The following is a 19,334-nucleotide window of genomic DNA, read 5'->3' as shown; positions in this document are numbered from 1 at the left end:
CAGACGCCGTCTTATATTAACAAGCAGGACAGCCGGTGTTAATGCTTATTTATCCCATGCAAAGTCATTTTGTAACATGTTCCCAAAATTTTACAGATACTTGCTAAAGGTATAAACCTTTTAATCATTTTAATTGTTAAAACCCTTTTTAATCTAATTATCTTAATGTTTAGATTTGTATTAACCATTGACATACCTTCAAACATAGTATAACTAAAAAAACTTACTTTGCACCTAATGAGCTTGTGCTTGCTCGTCATTTATTAGTTTTAACAGTATGTCCCAGACACTAAGAACAAGACCATAGGCATTCGGTGGTCGAAACTAATTAGACGCGATCCTAGGAAATACTGAGTTATTTTTCTTATGAGCAATATCTCCCTCAAAAGACTAAGACAGTGGAGGAAATATCCGATGAAATTTTCATCACTGCTGATGCTTTAAATGTTTAAACACGTATAGGACAGAAATTCAAGGAAATGGATATTCATACTGTCCAATATGAATAGTTCCTCCTCCCACACTCTTTTCAAAGAAGGAAGTGTCCAGCCGTCCAATAACCAGACGCTTTACCTGCGATCTAGCCATCCTGTAATACTTACTAAGATTTCCTAATGAAAAAGCAGGGCTAGCGCTGTGATGAAAAAAGTTTGCCCTCATGGAAATATTATAGTTATAGTTTGCTGCGAACACTTGTTGCGATCTTGCAAACATGCCACGAACACTTTTGATACAATTGATATAATGTTCGCCGGATGTTCGTTTGGTGTTCACTTTTCACATGCAAATTATGATGAAGAAATTCCATGCTCAGAGCAAAATATTTTACCTATAGTATAATTTTCGGCAGTGTCTCACTGCCTTCTTCAGCACTGACTGACCGGTGTTACGGTAGGTCACGTGACATAGGAAGGTCACGTGATCAGAGGAGAGGTCCATAGACGGGGGGTGGGGGTGTGAGCTCCAGGCCCTCCTCTCGGTTGAGAGAGCAACATTAAATCCAGAGCAAGGGAACAACATTATCAGTTACATGCAAATAAGTTTTGCCACGAACAAGTTGCCGCAAACTTCCCGCAAACAAGTAGCTGTGAGCTTCCCGTGAACAAGTTGCTGCGAACATCTCGCAAACTAGTTGCTGCAAACATCCCGCGAACTAGTTGCTGCGAACATGCCGCAAACTAGCTGAAAACCATGACTACTAAGCAAAACCTGACCAGAAATTGTGCACAGAAAAAGTGCAAAAACAAATAAATTAATAGGAATCAAGAATATAAATTTACTAAATAAACTTAAGCACTGAGGCTGTAACAAATTCAAATTGTCAATGTCTGAACTTTTTCATATCCTTTCTGGTGCATTTTGAACTGTAATGAAATATACTTGAATTTTAACTGTTTAAATTGTATTTATTCAATAGCAACTATAGTGTCTGGTGTTTTTTTGTAGGGGTGGGAGTGGGGGGTGGGGGACATTTCGCATTGTTGTGTAATATTTACATTATCATGGGCGCAATTTGTTCATTGGGATTTAATTTCGTGGTTGAGCTGAACCACAAAATCCACGAAAATTAATCCCCCACGAATAATAATGATTTCACAGTATAATAAACCATACAAAATCATTACTTATTCATTAAGAAATCAATAAGCGGACGGCTAGAAAATCCCCTCAGGATTTGCTAGCCGGATGGCTAGAACGCAGGCTAGGCGTCCGGTTACTGGAGTAGTTGTTGAACATCATATGACACAAGGAGCATAACTCTTGCACCATTATTTTATGAATTATGCCCCCTTTTTGCTTAGAATTATACTAATATAGTGTTTTGATACACTTACTTTACCTCTCTTATTAGCTCACCTGAGTTTTTGTGATCGTTCGATGTCCGTCGTCTGTCTGTCGTCTGTTTGTCTGTCAACATTTAGCTTGTGTATGTGATAGAGGCTGTATTTTTCAACTGATCTTAATGAAATTTTGTCAGAATGATAACTTTAATGAAATCTAGGCAAAGTTCGAAAATGGGTCTTCTGCGATCAAAAACTAGGTCACTAGGTCAAACCAAAGAAAAACCTTGTGTATGCGATAGAGGCTGTATTTTTCAACTGCTCTTCATGAAATTTTGTCAAAATGATAACCTTGATGAAATCTAGGCCGAGTTTGAATATGGGTCATCTGGCATCAAAAAGTAGGTCACTAGGTCAAATCAAAGAAAAACCTTGTGTATGTGATAGAGGCTGTATTTTTCAATTGATCTTCATGAATTTTGGTCAGAATGATAACCTTGATAAAATCTAGGCAGAGTTCGAAACTGGGTCATCTGGGGTCAAAAACTAGGTCAAATCAAAGAAAAACCTTGTGTATGCGATAGAGGCTGTATTTTTTAGCTGATCTTCATGAAATTTGGTCAGAATGATAACCTTGATGAAATCTAGGCCAAGTTTAAAAAATGGGTCATCTGGGGTCAAAAACTAGCTCACCCGTTCAAATTAAAGAAAAACCTTGTGTACACAATTGGGGCAGCATTTTACAGACGATATTCATAAAATTTATTCAGAATGATTGCCTTGATGAAATTTAGGTCAGATTAGAATATGGGTCATCTATGATCAAAAACTACGTCACTAGGTCAAATCAAAGAAAATCCTTGTGTATGCGATAGAGACTGTATTTTTCCATTGGTCTTCATGAAATTTGGTCAGAATGAGTGCCTTGATGAAATCCAGGTCAAGTTAACTGTTTGAATATGGGTCATCTGAGGTCAAAAAGTAGGTCACTAGGTCAAATCAAAGAAAAACCTTGTGTACAATGTATGCAATAGAGACTGTATTTTTCAATTGATCTTCATGAAATTTGGTCAGAATGATTGGCTTGATAAAATCTAGGTCAAGTTTGAATATGGGTCATCTGGGGTCAAAAATTAGGCCACTAGGTCATATCTAAGGAAATACTTGTTTAAACTCAAGAGACCACATTTTTGGTCCAATCTAAATGAAGATTGGCCAGAATATTTGTTTCCATGAAATCATTAGGTCAAACATGTTTACACTGTTATTGTTTGGTTCTCAGGTGAGCGACCTAGGGCCATCTTGGCCCTCTTGTTATTTAATATTTTTGACACAGACTCAAGATATTGTGCAATATCTTCATCCACCATTGAATTCATTAAATAGTGACAGCTCCAGTTTCCTCAGATGTGCACTAACCTTCATCTTTCTCCTGTGACAGCTCTTATATGAAATTTCTATTAAAGTATTAAGTTGTTTGCATCTGACAAGAAAGAATTAAAATTATTGCAATATACAAATGACATTGTTTTGGCAGTCTTATTTGCATGGTTTATTGTACTCCATGTGCAACATCTACATTGTGTTTAATTTATCTGTTTGCAGTACACAAGAATAGAAAGATGTGGGTGTAGATGGTTCAGCTCTCAACAACAGGTTAGAAAACAACCTGGGAGAGGATCACTATTTCTTGATGCCAGAAATCTTTTGTTGGTAATATGTTTTAAAATCTTTTAATGATTAAATCAGTTTGAAGTCCCAAAAGGATTCAGATGTTTAGCTATATGTATATATATTATCTAGAGCAGTTTCTAAGCTTTCTGATTACAGATTCCAAGAAGTGTTTCATTTAGAGAACAAATTGACTTTAGTATGAAACCAAAATTGTATAAAAAAAAACACCTGTGGTTGGCATTCAGATCAGTCACCAGTGTCATGCATCAGATCTAGTAAACATTCATTACCCAGTTCACGTGGCACATCAGATCTAGTAAACATTCATTACCCAGTTCACATGGCACATCAGATCTAGTAAACATTCATTACCCAGTTCACATGGCACATCAGATCTAGTAAACATTCATTACCCAGTTCACATGGCACATTAATTAATCCAATGAATGTTCAGTTTCATCAGGTATATATGCCTAATCTTTATTCAGGCATCAAAGAAGTTGAGCATACTTTCTCATCTGACACCTCTTGTTTAAGTTATTCAGTTCAAACTCCGGATGAAGACGAGAATGGTTTTTATGGTTTTTTAGCTCACCCGAGCATGAGGTGCTCAAGGAATCCGTCATGAGGTGTCTGTCAACAGTTGCATTGTTAACACTAGAGGCCATAGTTGTTACCCAATCTTTATGAAACTTGTCTTGATGATCTATAGGTCTATTTTGAAATTGGGTCATGTGGGGTAAAAAATTAGGTCAGTAGGTCAGATCAAAGGAAAAGCTTGTAAACACTCTAGAGGCAACAGTTGTGACCCAATCTTTATGAAACTTGGTCAGAATGTTTTTCTTGATGACCTCTAGGTAAAGATTGAATCTGAGTCATGTTGGGTCAAAAACTAGGTTATCCGGTCAAATCAAAGGTAAAACTTGATAACATGCTAGAGGCCACGTTTATGACCCTATCTTCATGAAACTTGGTCAAAATGTTTATCTTGATGATCTTTAGCCCTAGGACGATTTTTGGTCGTCTCGGGTCAAAAACTAGGTCACCTGTAAAAATCAAAGAAAAACCTTGTGTATGCAATAGGGGCTGCATTTTTCATTTGATATGTATGGCAAATGGTCAGAATGTCTGTCCATTTGCCATGCATATCAAATGAAAAATGCAGAATGTCTGTCACCCGTCCGCTTAGCTCAGTAGGTAGAGCGTTGGTCTACGGATCACGGCGTCGTGAGTTCAATCCTCGGGCGGGGCGTATGTTCTCCGTAACGATTTGATAAAAGACATTGTGTCTGAAATCATTCGTCCTCCACCTCTGATTCATGTGGGGAAGTTGGCAGTTACTTGCGGAGAACAGGTTTGTACTGGTACAGAATCCAGGAACACTGGTTAGGTTAACTGTCCGCTGTTAACATGACTGAAATATGTTGAAAAACGGCGTTAAACCCAACACAAACAAACAAACAGAATGTCTGTCTGCATGAAATTTCTGAAGAATTTTTATCTAGATCACATGGGGTCAAAAACTAGGTCACCAGGTCAAATACAAGAATAAGCTTTTTTACACTCTAAGGGCCACATTTTTAGCTCGACTATTCATAGAATAGTGAGCTATTGCACTCGCCCATGCGTCGGCGTCCGCGTCCCGATTTTGGTTAAGGTTTTGTATGTAAGCTGGTATCTCAGTAACCACTTGTGGGAATGGATTGAAACTTCACACACTTATTCACTGTGACAAACTGACTTACATTGCACAGGTTCCATAACTCTATTTTGCTTTTTTACAAAATTATGCCCCTTTTTCGACTTAGAAATTTTTGGTTAAGGTTTTGTATGTAAGCTGGTAACTCAGTAACCACTTGTGGGAATGGATTGAAACTTCACACACTTATTCACTGTGATGAACTGATCTACATTGCACAGGTTCCATAACTCTATTTTGCTTTTTTACAAAATTATGCCCCTTTTTCGACTTAGAAATGTTTGGTTAAGGTTTTGTATGTAAGCTGGTATCTCAGTACTAATGGGAATGGATTGAAACTTCACATACTTGTTCACTATCATGATCTGACATGCACTAAGCAAGTCCCATAACTCTACTCTCTTTTTTTTCAAAATTATGCCCCTTTTTCGACTTAGCAGTTTTTGGTTAAATTTTTGTATGTAATCTGATATCTCAGTATCCACTAATTGGAATGGAATGAAACTTCACACACTTGTTCACTGTCATGATCTAACATGCACTGTGAAGGTCCCATAACTCTACTTGGCATTTTTACAAAATTATGCCCCTTTGACTTAGCAGTTTTTTGTTAAGTTTTTGTATGTAAGCTGGTATCTCAGTATCCACAAATTGGAAAGGATTGAAACTTCACACACTTGTTCACTGTCATGATATGACATGCAGTACAGAGGTTCAATACCTCTACTTTGCATTTTACAAAATTATGCCCCTTTTTCAACTTTTGTATTCATTCAATTGACAAGTCTGTTGAATAGTCGAGCGTTGCTGTCCTCAGACAGCTCTTGTTGATTCTTATAATGGTCAGAATGTTTGTTTTCAGTCTTGGATGATTTTACATCTGGGTCACATGGAGTCAAAAATTAGGTCACTATGCCAAATCAAAGAAAATCCTTGTTTACACCCGAGAGGTCACATTTTTGGTCCAATGTTAATGAAAATTGATCAGAATATTTGTCTCCATTAAATCACTAGGTCAAAAATGTTTACACTGTTATGGTGTGTTACTCAGGTGAGTGACCTAGGGCCATCTTGACCCTCTTGTTTTGTTTTGTTGTCTTTTTGGCCAGTAAAGTGTCATGACTGCTGAAGATTTGTAAAGCAATGACTTTTAGCTGGGCTATTTGAAATTTTTCAAACAGTAGAGCTTTTGTTTCACCCGTTCTTCAGTGAAGGCAATCAAGTCACACAAGTTTTGCATTTTAGCAGGTCTATAGGGGCACATGGGATCTTCTTCCATTGATAGTATCTACAGTATCTAGAAAAGTTGCCATGTGATAGAAATTGTTTCGGTCACAGTGGCTCTGAACCAAGCAAAAACAAGAAAACATCTTGACACTGCAGTGACTAGTTAAAAAATTGATCACATATAAAACCTGTTGACATTTCAACATGTCAACCAGTAGACATGTTAGAGTAGAGTCATTCTTTTTGTATAATTCAGCCATACATTTTAGGTATGTCCAGTCACATGTGTATTCTTAGCCTACTGGCAGATTAAGAGGAAGAAATGGAAAGAAGATTTGATAGCAACCATCAAAGATCGATATGAAATGGAACCATTGGAGTTACCTAATGAGTGAGAATTTTAACTGTAACTTTTACTTCTGGTACTCATATCTTAAAAGATTTATAATAGAAGCTGTTTGACTGATCAATATTTATAGATCGATTTACCAGTAATTTTTTTCAGGTGACTTTGTGGTCAAAATTCACACTAATCCCAATAAAATACAGTGTATTTATGCTGGAATTCACAAGTTGGAAAAAAAACTTTGTCTCTCTGTTTTAGCTCACCTGAACAGGAAGTGCTCTAGGTGAGCTTTTGTGATTGCCCTGTGTCCGTCATCTGTTATCAGTGGTCCGTCATCAACAATTTGACTGTTAACACTCTAGAGGTCATAATTTTGGCCCAATCTAAATGAAACTTGGTCAGAATGTTACCCTCAAAAAAATCTTGGACGAGTTCGATATTGGGTCATCAGGGGTCAAAAACTAGGTCACCACGTCAAATCAAAGGAAAAGCTTGTTAACACTCTAGAGGCCACATTTATGACTGTATCTTCATGAAACTTGCACAGAATGTTAATATTGATGATCTTTAGGCCAAAGTCGAATCTCTAGAGGCCACATTTATGACTTAAATATCTTCATAAAACTTGGGCAGAATGTTAATCTTGATGATCTTTAGGTCAAGTTCAAATTTGGGTCAGATGGGGTCAAAAACTAGGTCAACAGGTCATATCAAAGGAAAAGCTTGTTAACACTGTAGAGGCCACATTTTTGACAATATCTCTCTGAAACTTGTTCAGAATGTTAATCTTAATGATCTTTAGGCGGAGTTCAAATCTGGGTCAGGTGGGGTCAAAAACTAGGTCACCAGGTCAGATCAAAGGAAAAACTTGTAGAGGCCACAGTTATGACTGTATCTTCGTGAAACTTAGTCAGAATGTTAATATTGATGATCTTTAGGTCCATTTCGAATCTGGGTCATGTGGAGTCAAAATCTAGGACACCAGGTGAAATCAAAGGTAAAGCTAGTTTACACTCTGTAGGCCACATTTATGACCATATCTTAATGAAACTTGGTCAGAATGTTAATATCGATGATCTTTAGGTCAAGTTCAAATCTGGGTCAGGTGGGGTCAAAACTGGGTCACTATATCAGATCAAAGGAAAAGCTTGTTAACACTCTAAAAGCCACATTTATGAGTGTATCTTCATGAAACATGCTCAGAATGTTAATCTTGATGATCTTTAGGCCGGTTTCGAAACTGGGTCATGTGGGGTCAAAAATTAGGTTACCAGGTCAAATCAAAGGAAAAGCTAGTTAACACTCTAGAGGCCATATTTATGATTTCATCTTCATAAAACTTGGTCAGAATTGTAATCTTGATGATCTTTAGGTGAAGTTCAAATCTGGGTCAGGTGGCATCAAAAACTAGGTCACCAGGTCAAATCAAAGGAAAAACTTGTTAACACTGTAGAGGCCACAGTTTAGACTGTTTCTTCATGAAACATGGTTAGAATATTATTGATGATCTTTAGGTCAAATTCGAACCTGGGTCATGTGGGGTCGAAAACTAGGTCACCAGGCGAAATCAAAGGTAAAGCTAATTTGCACTCTGTTACTGTAGGCCACATTTATGACCATATTTTAATGAAACTTGGTCAGAATGTTAATATTGATGATCTTTAGGTCAAGTTCAAATCTGGGTCAGGTGGGGTCAAAAACTAGGTCATAAGTGTTTATAGTCAAGCCTGTATTAAGCAGTCAAGGAAGCAGTCGTATTGTCAGGCTACTTTTAGAAATAAGACAGGTGGCTACCTAAAACAAACTGAAAAGATAACAAAAAGTCTGTTTGAGATGTCAGCTGACTGGCTGCTTAATGCTAATGGCTGTTTACTACAGGTGGCCACTTATGAAGATTCAACCGAATGTTTTAATTGTTTACTTAAATTTTCTCAAATATATCAAGATCATGTGCATTTGAATAAATTAGAAATTCTGTAAAATCAGTTCATTTGTGAGTTAGTTTTCTTTGTTCAGGCAAAGATGGCTAAATACTGTAAAAGTACATATTTACATAGATTACACGTATTTTATATTAGATAAGATTTAAGGTTATTGTGGATCAGCATAACCACTAATTTAAAAAAGATAATTAAAACTTCCATTTGAAGAAACGGTACCACATATTAATGTAAATTTATGAAAAATATTTGATTACACATTTAAGTCCCTCCTAAGGTAATGAATACTTAATATAGAACTTACACATGTAGGCAGTACTCCAGATTGAAACTTTGCATGTTATAATGAGATCATGAAGATTTTGCCGTTTGAAGTCATGTATTTACATTTCAGCTTGGAAGAAATCAAGAAACTTAATTTGTATCCAGTTAAAGTTAGGGGACACTTTGATTATGCAAATGAGGTATATATAGGACCTCGTCAGGATTCGCCAGAGGTTTTACAGACCCATTATATACCAGGGAATCGCTCTCCAGGAGTACATGTTGTCACACCTTTCAAGCTTGCAGACAGAGAGTAAGTGGTATCTGATTCTTGTTTTGTAATATTTGAGCCGCACCATGAGAAAACCATCACAGGGTATTTGTGACCAGCATGGATCCAGACCAGCCTGCGCATCAATGCAGTCTTGTCAGGATCCATACTGTTTGCTTTCAAACCCTACTGCAATTAGAGAAATTGTTAGTGGACAGTATGAATCCTGATCAGATTGCGCGAATGTGCAAGCTCGTCTGGGTTGATGTTGGTCGCAAATGCACTATGTTGGTTTTCTTATGGTGCGGCTCATTTAATTTAATGCTAATTTGAGACATCTAACATGTTCAACTAATGCCCAATTGAGTATGCCTGTTTTTATGTACCAATATTTTTAGTTTATTAGCTATTAATCCACTATGAAATGGATGGTATAGTTCCCATTGTCCATTGTTAACATTTTTACTTTAACATGTTTGGGCTTCTTTTAGTTTATGGTTAGCTATTAATGTACTATGAAGTGGATGGTATAGTTCCCATTGTCCATTGTTAACACTTCTACTTAAACATGTTAAGGCTTTTAAACCTTATGGTCAGGATAACACCAAACTTGGTCTGTAGCATCATAGCAAGAGCTTTTTTCATGTCAGTTAGAATGGACGTTTAGCAATAATGGTAATAAAAACATTCAAAAGGTCTATTCAGGAGAGGATATAAGGGTCTGCAGGCAGTGCATGGCCCTCCTATTTTATGGAAAACTGTAATAGGAATAGAGATGTTATCGATGAAATAATGGAAGATAATTATGCAGATAAAATTTGGTGTCAGTGAAGAGTTTACTATGTTCAAGTGTCTTGTAAGTTGGCAGTGTGCTAATTGATGGAGTTACAGCCCTCTATCTAGACTGACAAATTCATACTCTTCTGCAGAGAAAATGTATCTTGCTTATTGAAAGATATATAAGAATTCCTGTTTGATTATACCAAGACTTAACTTATAATGGGAGCAGGTTTTGTACTCTTTTTTAGGCTCATGGGGGCCTGTGCTAACCAGTGGGTAAATGTAGAGATAACTTAGATCACAGCTTGTTATAAAATAAACTGAATAGTCAAGAACTGGTTCATTCCCAGGATTTGGCTTTAAATGTAATATTGTAATCTTAAAGTTTAAAAGGATATATTTTTTAAATTTTGCATATACTAATTCATATACTTACCTGTCTGCTTGTTTTAGCATGACAATTCTGGTAAACAGAGGATGGTATCAAGACATTATTTTTGCATCAGAAGAGAACAGAAGGAAGGGACAGGTAGTGTAAAATAGTTTAAAGTCATTTGAGATAGTTTCTTTAATATATGAGCCGTGCCATGAGAAAACCAACATAGTGGGTTTGCGACCAGCATGGATCCAGACCAGCCTGCGCATCCGCGCAGTCTGGTCAGGATCCATGCTGTTCGCTAACAGTTTCTCCAATTCCAATAGGCTTTGAAAGCGAACAGCATGGATCCTGACCAGACTGCGCGGATGCGCAGGCTGGTCTGGATCCATGCTGGTCGCAAAGCCAATATGTTGGTTTTCCCATGGCACGGCTCATATATAAAATTAATGGCCTGGAATTTCCTTCTTCTTTTTTGTTTGTAATGTAGAATTTTTGTATGTCTCTTTATTTTGTTGGTTCATGCAATTTACAAAGAAATATTTTGATTTTGAGAGCTGAAAATTATGATACCCACAATCCAAAACATTTTTGAGCAGAAAAGACGAGAACAGTACTGCGAAAATGGTCATTTTCATTATAAAGCTAGTTTAACCTTTACCCTGCTAAATTTCCAAAATGGACTGGTATGTCATTCAATTTCGGTAGTACCATTTTTTCATTTAAAGTGATGTATACTGAAAATTTACTGTCTGAATAGCGAACAGTGCAGACCATGATCAGCCTGCATGAATGTCTGGTTGATTTTGTTCTGCACTGGTCGCAAAGGCAGAATCACTTGCTGCCAGCAAGCTAGTTAAAAAAAGTTTTTAATACTTAGCACATTTTTTTTCATTATAGGTACATGGAGAACAAGAGATTGTAGGAATCATCAGAGATGATCAAGATGTAAGTCCATAGGATTGTTGATTAATCATCAGTGTACTCATTTAGTGAGATGTATGTAAGTGTCTCAGCCTGCACAGTTTAGATGGATTGCGAGTGGGTTCAATACTGGTTTCGACTCACATAATGAATTCTGATTGATTCTTTCTGGCAGTTGCAAGACAGACAACCACTTTTACATTGTTGTTCATATCTTAATCATTTTTAGCTTGACTATACGAAGTATGGAGAGCTGTCCTACTCGACCCCAGTGTCAGCGTCTGCGTCCTTCTGCGTCCACACCTTGGTTTTGAAATTTTTATTCACTTTCTCTTTATCTCTGTAATTACTTGATGGATTTGTGTCAAACTTAGAATAGTTATTCCTCGTCATCACCCACATCATACAACACAAGGTCCATAACTCTGTCAGCAGTTTTTCATGAATTATGCCTCCCTGTTACTTAGAATTTAGCATTTTACTATATCTCTATTATTAAACAGAGAGGATTTGATTCAAACTTAAAATAGTTGTTCGACATCATCAGTCTCATCATATGACACAAGGAGCATAACTCTTGCACCAATATTTCAGGATTTATCCCCCTTTTTACTTAGAGTTTCAGTATAAAGTTTTGGTGCAGTTTCACTCTTATCTCAGTTATTACTAAATTGATTTGATTCAAACTTAAAGTAGTTGTTCCACCTTATCACCCACATTATATGACACAAGGTCTAGAACTGTGGCACCAATTTTTTATGAATTATGCCTCCCCCAACCTACCCCCCCTCCCCCACTTTTACTTAGAATATAAGGTTAATTTTGATGCATTTTCACTATATCTCTGTTATTACAGAAAGGATTTGATTCAAACTTAAAATAGTTGTTCAACATCATCACGCACATCATACATGTATGACATAAGGATCATAACTCGAGCACCAGTATTTCATGAATTATTTCCCCTTTTTACTTAGAACTTCAGGTTAAAGTTTTGGTGCACTTTCGCTCTCTCTCAGTTACTGTCCAATATCCTCATCCATATTGAAGTCATTAAACACTCCAGTGACAGCTCCAGCTTCCTCAGACATGCCCAGTTTCACTATCCAGCAGCGAAATAGTCAAAATAGTCGAGCGCACATTCTCCTTTGACAGCTCTTGTTCAAGAAAATCAATTGCTTAAGAATGCTTATTAAATATCCTATGTAGTAAATATGCGCAATAACCACATTTAAAATTTAATCTTGGAGTCTGCCTGATTAGCTCATTAGGGAAAGCGATGATTGCATTGGACATATTGAGTTTGATTTCAATGCAGATATGTATGTTCACTGCGAAGATTTCATTAAAAGCATTTTGTCTGAAATCATATGGCCTCCACCTCTTTATGTGGAGAAGTTGGCAGATATTTGCAGAGAACAGGCAAGTACTGGTACAGAATCCAGGAACACTCATTAGGTGAGCTGCTACCTTTACATAACTGAAATACAGTTAAAAACTAGCACAGAGTCCAAAATAAGTAAGTAAACTTTTATCATATAAAATTATTGGATAAAGAGTACAAAAGCATTTATAAATGATGTTCAAAAGCTATTCAAGCTAGAACCCTGAAATTTCAGGCATTCGCAGCCAAACAGATTGAAAAGTAAACTCACATGTTTATTTAATTAGGCACTAATAAATATTTACAAGATTGTATGTCATCTGTGAGTGTTGCAGGTTTTCGGAATGTGAAATTTGGACTTAACACAAACATAATGATGTCAAGTTTTCAATAAGAGTTTTATTTGCAGCCATTTTCTTAGCTTTGTATCAACTTTGATTCTGTCAGAGGAAACCACCCAGCTGGCTTGTGGAAGATCGATGGTTCTACCCAGGTGCACGCCCATGATGATTTAATGCATTGGAGGGCACCTGGGGTCTTCCTCCGCCATTAAAGCTGGAAAGTCGCCATATGACTGTAACTGTGTCGGTGTGACGTTATACCCAACAAACAAACAAATCTAAACTTTTACACTAAATATCACTGAATTCTATGAACACAACCACAGAATAAAGTTTTAGCTGCAGACATTATAGTCCTTACAAAAGCTGTCCAAAAAATATCTAATAGAGCTGCAGTGGCTTTATGCTAGATAAATGTAATAGTTATGTTGCTCTAAAATTAGCTAGGCCTCAAGACATTCGAAATATAATACATTCCAAAGCATCTTTTATCAACTTTTGCATCATACATAAAGTGCATTTATGTTTTTAGAAATAATGTAGAAATATGAAACAAAACAAAAAACTGATGGAAATAAATGCTACCAATTAGACCTGATTATAGCTGCTATACAGCATGTAACAAATATGTCCTTAAAAATTATCAACACAGCAAGGTAAAAATGGTCATGTATAAGAAGAAATGTTTATTTTGAATGCTAAACAGTTAGATAAAATGTTACGGTGTTGACGGTTTTAACGTCAAATGTGTATGAAATAGAATCGCGTAAGAACCCAGGCCAAAACAGAGCAGACATGGTTTGATTGGGTTTGTTAATTAGAGATTATGAAATTTTCAACACCTTTGGTGTCTCCTAACATTGGTTTAAGCAAAAGGCCCTTTTGAAATGTTTGAAGCAAACAGTGCAGCCAAGCCAAATTTAAGTTCTTTATGCATGCCCAATATATAAACAAGTTCTAATCTGATTGTCACATGTCACAACTCTTATAACCTTTCCTATAACAAAATGAGGGGCCTCCGTGGCCGAGTGGTTAAGGTTGCTGACTTGAAATCACTTGCCCCTCATCGATGTGGTTTGAGCTTCATTCGGGGCATTGAATTCTTCATGTGAGGAAGCTATCCAGCTGGCTTACGGAAGGTTGGTGGTTCTACCTAGGTGCCAGCTTGTGATGTAAATAATGCATGCAGGGGCCCCTGGGGTCTTCTTCCACCATCAAAGCTGGAATGTTGCAGTATGACCTATAACTGTGTCAGTGCGATGTTAAACCTAACAAAATAAATAAATAAAGAAATATAACAAAATGTGTTGTAAGCAGATATCACCTTATAGACATTTATAACCTTCCAATTAAGGGCAGTCTTAGATACAAATTTCCACATAGCCCACCCGCTTAGCTCAATAGGGAGAGCGCAGATCTACGGATCGTGGTGTTGTGAGTTCGAGCCCTGGGCGGGGCTTATGTTCTCCATGATCATTTGATAAAAAACATTGTGTCTCAAATCGTTCACCCTCCACCGCTGATTCATGTGGAGAAGTTGGCAGTTACTTGTGGAGAACAGGTTTGTACTGGTACAAAATCCAGGAACACTGCTTAGGTTAACTGCCCACAGTTACATTACTGAAATACTGTTGAAAAACAGGGTTAAACCCAAAACAAACAACTTTCCACACTTACTCAAAATGGTGCAGTTTAACAGAGCTACCAACTAGCCTAATATTTCAAATATAATTTTCAGACATCCGCAAGGTTTTGGAAATTTTTGTTTGACTTTGAACGTCCTGAGAAAAAAGCTGGCTGTGATGTCTATTATGTAAGAAAAGTTGGAGTTATGGCAGAGCGATGTGGAACAGCCCCTGTGTTTTTGGATGCAAAAATGGGTAAACAATTATAATACTTGAATTTAAGTTTACATCTGTTTTTGTAACAAGTTTTCCATAAAAAAACTAAGAGAAAATTTGGACCTTATTTTTCGAAAATGCAGAGCAGTTTACTTCTGTACCTTTATGAATATTCTATTGACATGCTTAGGGAGGTCGGTCGCACGAAGATATAGTTTTGGATGAGCCTTGGTTTTTGTGAGCAAAGTGTCAATTTGGTTTCAGAATGATTTCTGTGTACTGTCATTGAAAACAACAGTAGATAAGAGTTCCAGATATTGATACCATTGTTAACTACTTTTCGTATTTTTGACAATAAGTTTTTTTTTCCTGACTCAATAAGTGAATAGCATTGAAGTGGTTATATAAATAACAGAGCACTTTTATTCCAATTTTTATGCCCCCTTCTCCTTCGAAGAAGGAGTGGTATATTGTTTTGCAGATGTCTGTCGGTCAGTCGGTATGTAGACCAACCTGTTCCCGGATGATAACTCGAGAATGTTTGGGCCTAGGATCATGAAAGTTCATAGGTTGGTCATCACCAACAAATGACTCCTATTGTTTCTGAGATCGGTAGGTCAAAGGTCAAGGTCACAGTGACCCAGAAAGGTTAAACGGTTTCTGGACAATAACTCAAGAGCGCTTGGGCCTAAGATCATATAATATATATTAGGGATTGGAACGAATATTCGAAAATTATTATTTAGTTGGGTTTTTTTTTAGATAAGTATCGTTGATTTTGGGCAATATAAGCATGCTAATTCTGCAGAATAAAACCGTTTGTTCTGTCGTGTTTGTTTATCGCGTATCAAAAGACGCCTACCTATTAACAAGAAAATAGCATAATTGGCAGGGGCCATCGTTACGGATTAACAGTTTGCAACAGGCATAAATGTCAAAAATTGTCCAATTAACAAGAAAATTGCAATGCATAATTAGCAGGGGTCACCATTACGGATTAACAGTTTGCAACAGGCGTAAATGTGATGCCTTTTTATCTTTTGTTCATTTTTATTGGTGCCTGCTTTATGTAACAAATTTGAGAAATATTTTTTTTTTCGAAAACAATACCAAACTTGTAGATATTGGCGATCTTTTTACAATATTTTGTACGACATTTCAGGCCGTCTGCAGAATCGGTTTTCATCCACAGCGCCCGGGCACTTCATTTATTGAAAACGGCCATATTTGAAATAAGTTTCGAAGTAGTTTATAATAAAATCGAGAATAACATGATTGATGCATAAGATCATGTTGAAGAAGGTTTAAGTCTGCCTTCATTAAGTTTATCGTTTTTTACATGCTGATTGAAAATTTTCAAAATGGCAGCGATAATACAACAGCGCGACATGTGCTTAAACTGGACGACCATATATATATGAAATTCTTGCCTACTTCGTTTTCAGTGACAGAAAAGACAGAAAGCATTCTAAAATCCATGTCACTTTGCTCCCAGATCAGTTACCAGATGATGACATAAATTGGAAATATCCTCAAGTTTATGTTGGTATATAAGTCTATTAGCAAACCTTAAATTTTGACAAAGTACCATTCCCCTTTAAAGGCCATTTTTTCGGACTTTGAAACATTACAACTACAACTTTGCTCCTCCTTCAGTTTCCATCTTACAGAAATGAAACTTGGTATACTTAATCGACATAAATGGACATACACATATTTTCAGGAATTTTGTGTGGACTTTATTAATTCCCAGCCACGAGTGGTGGGGGGGGGGGCTATAGGAATGGTCTCCGTTCATCCTTCGGTCCATCCTTGGGTCTGTCCATAACATTTTATGCCCGCTCTGTGTCTCCTAAAACCCTTGGAGGGTAATAACAAAACTTGGGTCAAATGATCACCTTATCGAGACGATTTGCAGAACTCAGCCATGTCGGCTCAAGGTCAAAGTCACAACTCGAGGTCAAAGGTTTGAGCCTTTCATTTCATGTCCGCTCTGTATCTCCTTAACCCCTTGGAGGATGATCATGAAACTTGGGTCAAATGATCACTTATGAACTTATGAGTCAGCCTTGTTGGCTCAAGGTCAAGGTCACAACTTGAGGTCAAAGGATTGAGCCATCAATTTTGTGTCCACTCTGTTTCTCCTAAACCTATTGAAGGATAATCATGAAACTTGGGTCAAATGATCCCCTTATCAAGATGATGTGCAGAATTTATGAGTCAGCCATGTTGGCTTAAGGTCAAAAGTCAAGGTCAAAATTTTGTGTCCACTCTGTATCTCCTAAACCCCTTGAAGGATTTTCATGAAACTTAAGTCAAATGATCACCTCATCAAGATGATGTGCAGAACTCACTAGTCAGCCATGTCGGCTTAAGGTCAAATCTGGGTCAGATGTTTGAGCATTCCATTTTGTGTCTGCTCTGTATCTCTTAAACCCCCTTGAAGGATTTTCATGAAACACCTCATCAAGTGCAGAACTCATGAATCAGCCTTGTTGGCTCAAGGTCAAGGTCACAACTCGAGGTCAAAGGTTTGAGCCTTCCATGTAATGTCTGCTCTGTATCTCCTTAACCTCTTGAAGGATTTTAATATGACTTGGCTGTAATATTCCATTTATCAAAAATTCAAAATCCACCCCTGCCAGCTTAAGGTCAAGGTCACATCTCGAATGTTAAATGGTTCCACCCAATACCATTATCCCTTTCACTATCCATAACAGTTGCGGAAGATATAGCCGTCTTTCAGACTGCCATGTTTAGTACCGTATTCTGTCAACTTGACAGTGTCAAGCATTTTCAGGGAGGCATATGTTATACAATTATGATATCTTTCTTATTAAATGACTTTTTTGTTTTAGTGAGAAAGTCACCACATGAACCTAAGCCTATAGAACTTGGAGTGGAATTAAGAAATCAGCACGCTGCTTATATCGTCACTTGGTAAGTGTTTATAGTGGCTAGTCAACATTTAATGACGTTCATTAGTTTACAGGTCATATGTTTAGAGATTTATTTAAAAGCACTGACCTCCAGATCGTATGACAACAAAAAAAAAGATGTTTTTAGATACATTGTATCCGAAAATTATTGCTAAACTTCTTCACAAAGCCTTGAAACTTAGTTACTCACTTACTGACAGAAACGTATAAGAATTAGTTGATTTACTAATTTTTCCATTCAAAATAGAGAAGTGTTTGTAACAGGATACCGGAGGTAATCTGCCTTAATTATAAAGCTTTATATTTAATGACTTCTAATTGCATTATTCTCTGTGGTATATTGGTCTAGAACGCAGGAAAATTTTTATTGCTGTGGCTGTCCGGGTTTGATTCCCAACTCTGGCATGTTGTTTTTTTAGCTCACAGAAAAAGTAGAGCTACTGCACTCTTCCTGGCATCAGCTTTGATGTCGCTGTCATCGTTGGTTAAAGCTTTTGATAAAGTCTAATATCGATATCTCTGTTACTGCCAAAGTTATTTACTTGAAACTTAAAATAGTTATTTATTATCAAAGTCTACACCAGGAGAAATAATTTCCATAACTCTGGTTTGAATTTTGACAGTTATGCCCCATTATAACTTAGAATTTTTTTTATTAAAGGTTTTGATGAAGTCAAATATCTCTGTTACTATCAAAGCTTTTGACTTTTAACTTAAAATAGTTATTTACTATCAAAGTCTAAACCAGGAAGAAGAATCCCCATAACTCTGATTTGAATTTGACAGAGTTATGCCTCTATTTAACATAGAGCTTTTAACTTGAAACTATAAATATTTACTCTCAAAGTCTACACCAGGAGAAACAATCCCCATTTATCTGATTAGAATTTTGACAGAGTTATGCCCCTTTTTAACATAGAATTTTTTTGTTAATTTTTTTTAAAGATTTTACTGGCAAAGCTCTAATTCAAAGTCAAGCACTGAGAAAAGACAAACATGCATACATATGCTATACATATGCTATACATATGCTTATAATGACATGTTTACTTTCAGGTCCAGTTTAGCTGTTATAACCACTTACCTGTGGGCTACAAAGTTCAGATCTCCAATGAAACCATCAACAGTTAATGCTTTCATCAGCAGGCAAGAAGCAAACAGAAATGTTAAAAGATGAAACACATGAATTGTACTCTTGATTTTAAATTTGATAAATTATTAAAAGATTTCAAATTCTTATATGTTTTACATAAATATCATGGTTTACATGCAATAATGTGATGCAGTGTACCTTATAGTTAGAGGTTGGTGCATGTGCACTTACTTAAGGTAGGAATGGCCTAACATTTATCTAGATAACGAACAATAAAATCTTGACTTGGTATATGAAAGTGAAAATTGATCGATGAATTAATGGTAGTCTCTGAGACTCAAGAGAAAATTTATTGAAATGGCCACATCACCATCTTTCTATAGACAAAATATGATATTAAAATATGAGACATGTTAAATACTTCCAAATGATGTATTGAAATCAGTGTGTAATG

At 36.6% G+C, this 19,334-nt stretch overlaps 1 protein-coding gene across 1 annotated transcript; it reads left to right on the top strand.

Moving 5' to 3' along the window:
* The first annotated feature begins 19 nt into the window (after positions 1-19).
* LOC123560723 (surfeit locus protein 1-like) lies at positions 20-19,026 on the top strand. Its single transcript, XM_053524895.1, has 9 exons — positions 20-109; positions 3,387-3,494; positions 6,651-6,772; positions 9,062-9,244; positions 10,436-10,511; positions 11,259-11,306; positions 14,746-14,887; positions 17,707-17,788; positions 18,844-19,026. Exons 1-9 carry the CDS (start codon positions 77-79, stop codon positions 18,962-18,964), a joined length of 915 nt encoding a protein of 304 aa, XP_053380870.1. The 5' UTR covers positions 20-76; the 3' UTR covers positions 18,965-19,026.
* Positions 19,027-19,334: the final 308 nt, after the last annotated feature.

The sequence above is a fragment of the Mercenaria mercenaria genome, chromosome 15 (genome assembly GCF_021730395.1).
Source record: "Mercenaria mercenaria strain notata chromosome 15, MADL_Memer_1, whole genome shotgun sequence".
Taxonomy (NCBI): domain Eukaryota; kingdom Metazoa; phylum Mollusca; class Bivalvia; order Venerida; family Veneridae; genus Mercenaria; species Mercenaria mercenaria.
The sequence above is the reverse complement of the archived record's forward strand: the minus strand, read 5'-3'. Positions and strand labels throughout refer to the sequence as shown.

Excerpts from the sequence above, each read along its gene's own strand:
- LOC123560723 (XM_053524895.1), top strand. The coding sequence starts at position 77 with ATGTTCCCAAAATTTTACAGATACTTGCTAAAG. Across the intron at positions 3,495-6,650 it reads ATGCCAGAAATCTTTTGTTG|GTATGTCCAGTCACATGTGT; the intron begins GTAATATGTTTT and ends CATACATTTTAG. Across the intron at positions 11,307-14,745 it reads TCATCAGAGATGATCAAGAT|ACATCCGCAAGGTTTTGGAA; the intron begins GTAAGTCCATAG and ends TATAATTTTCAG.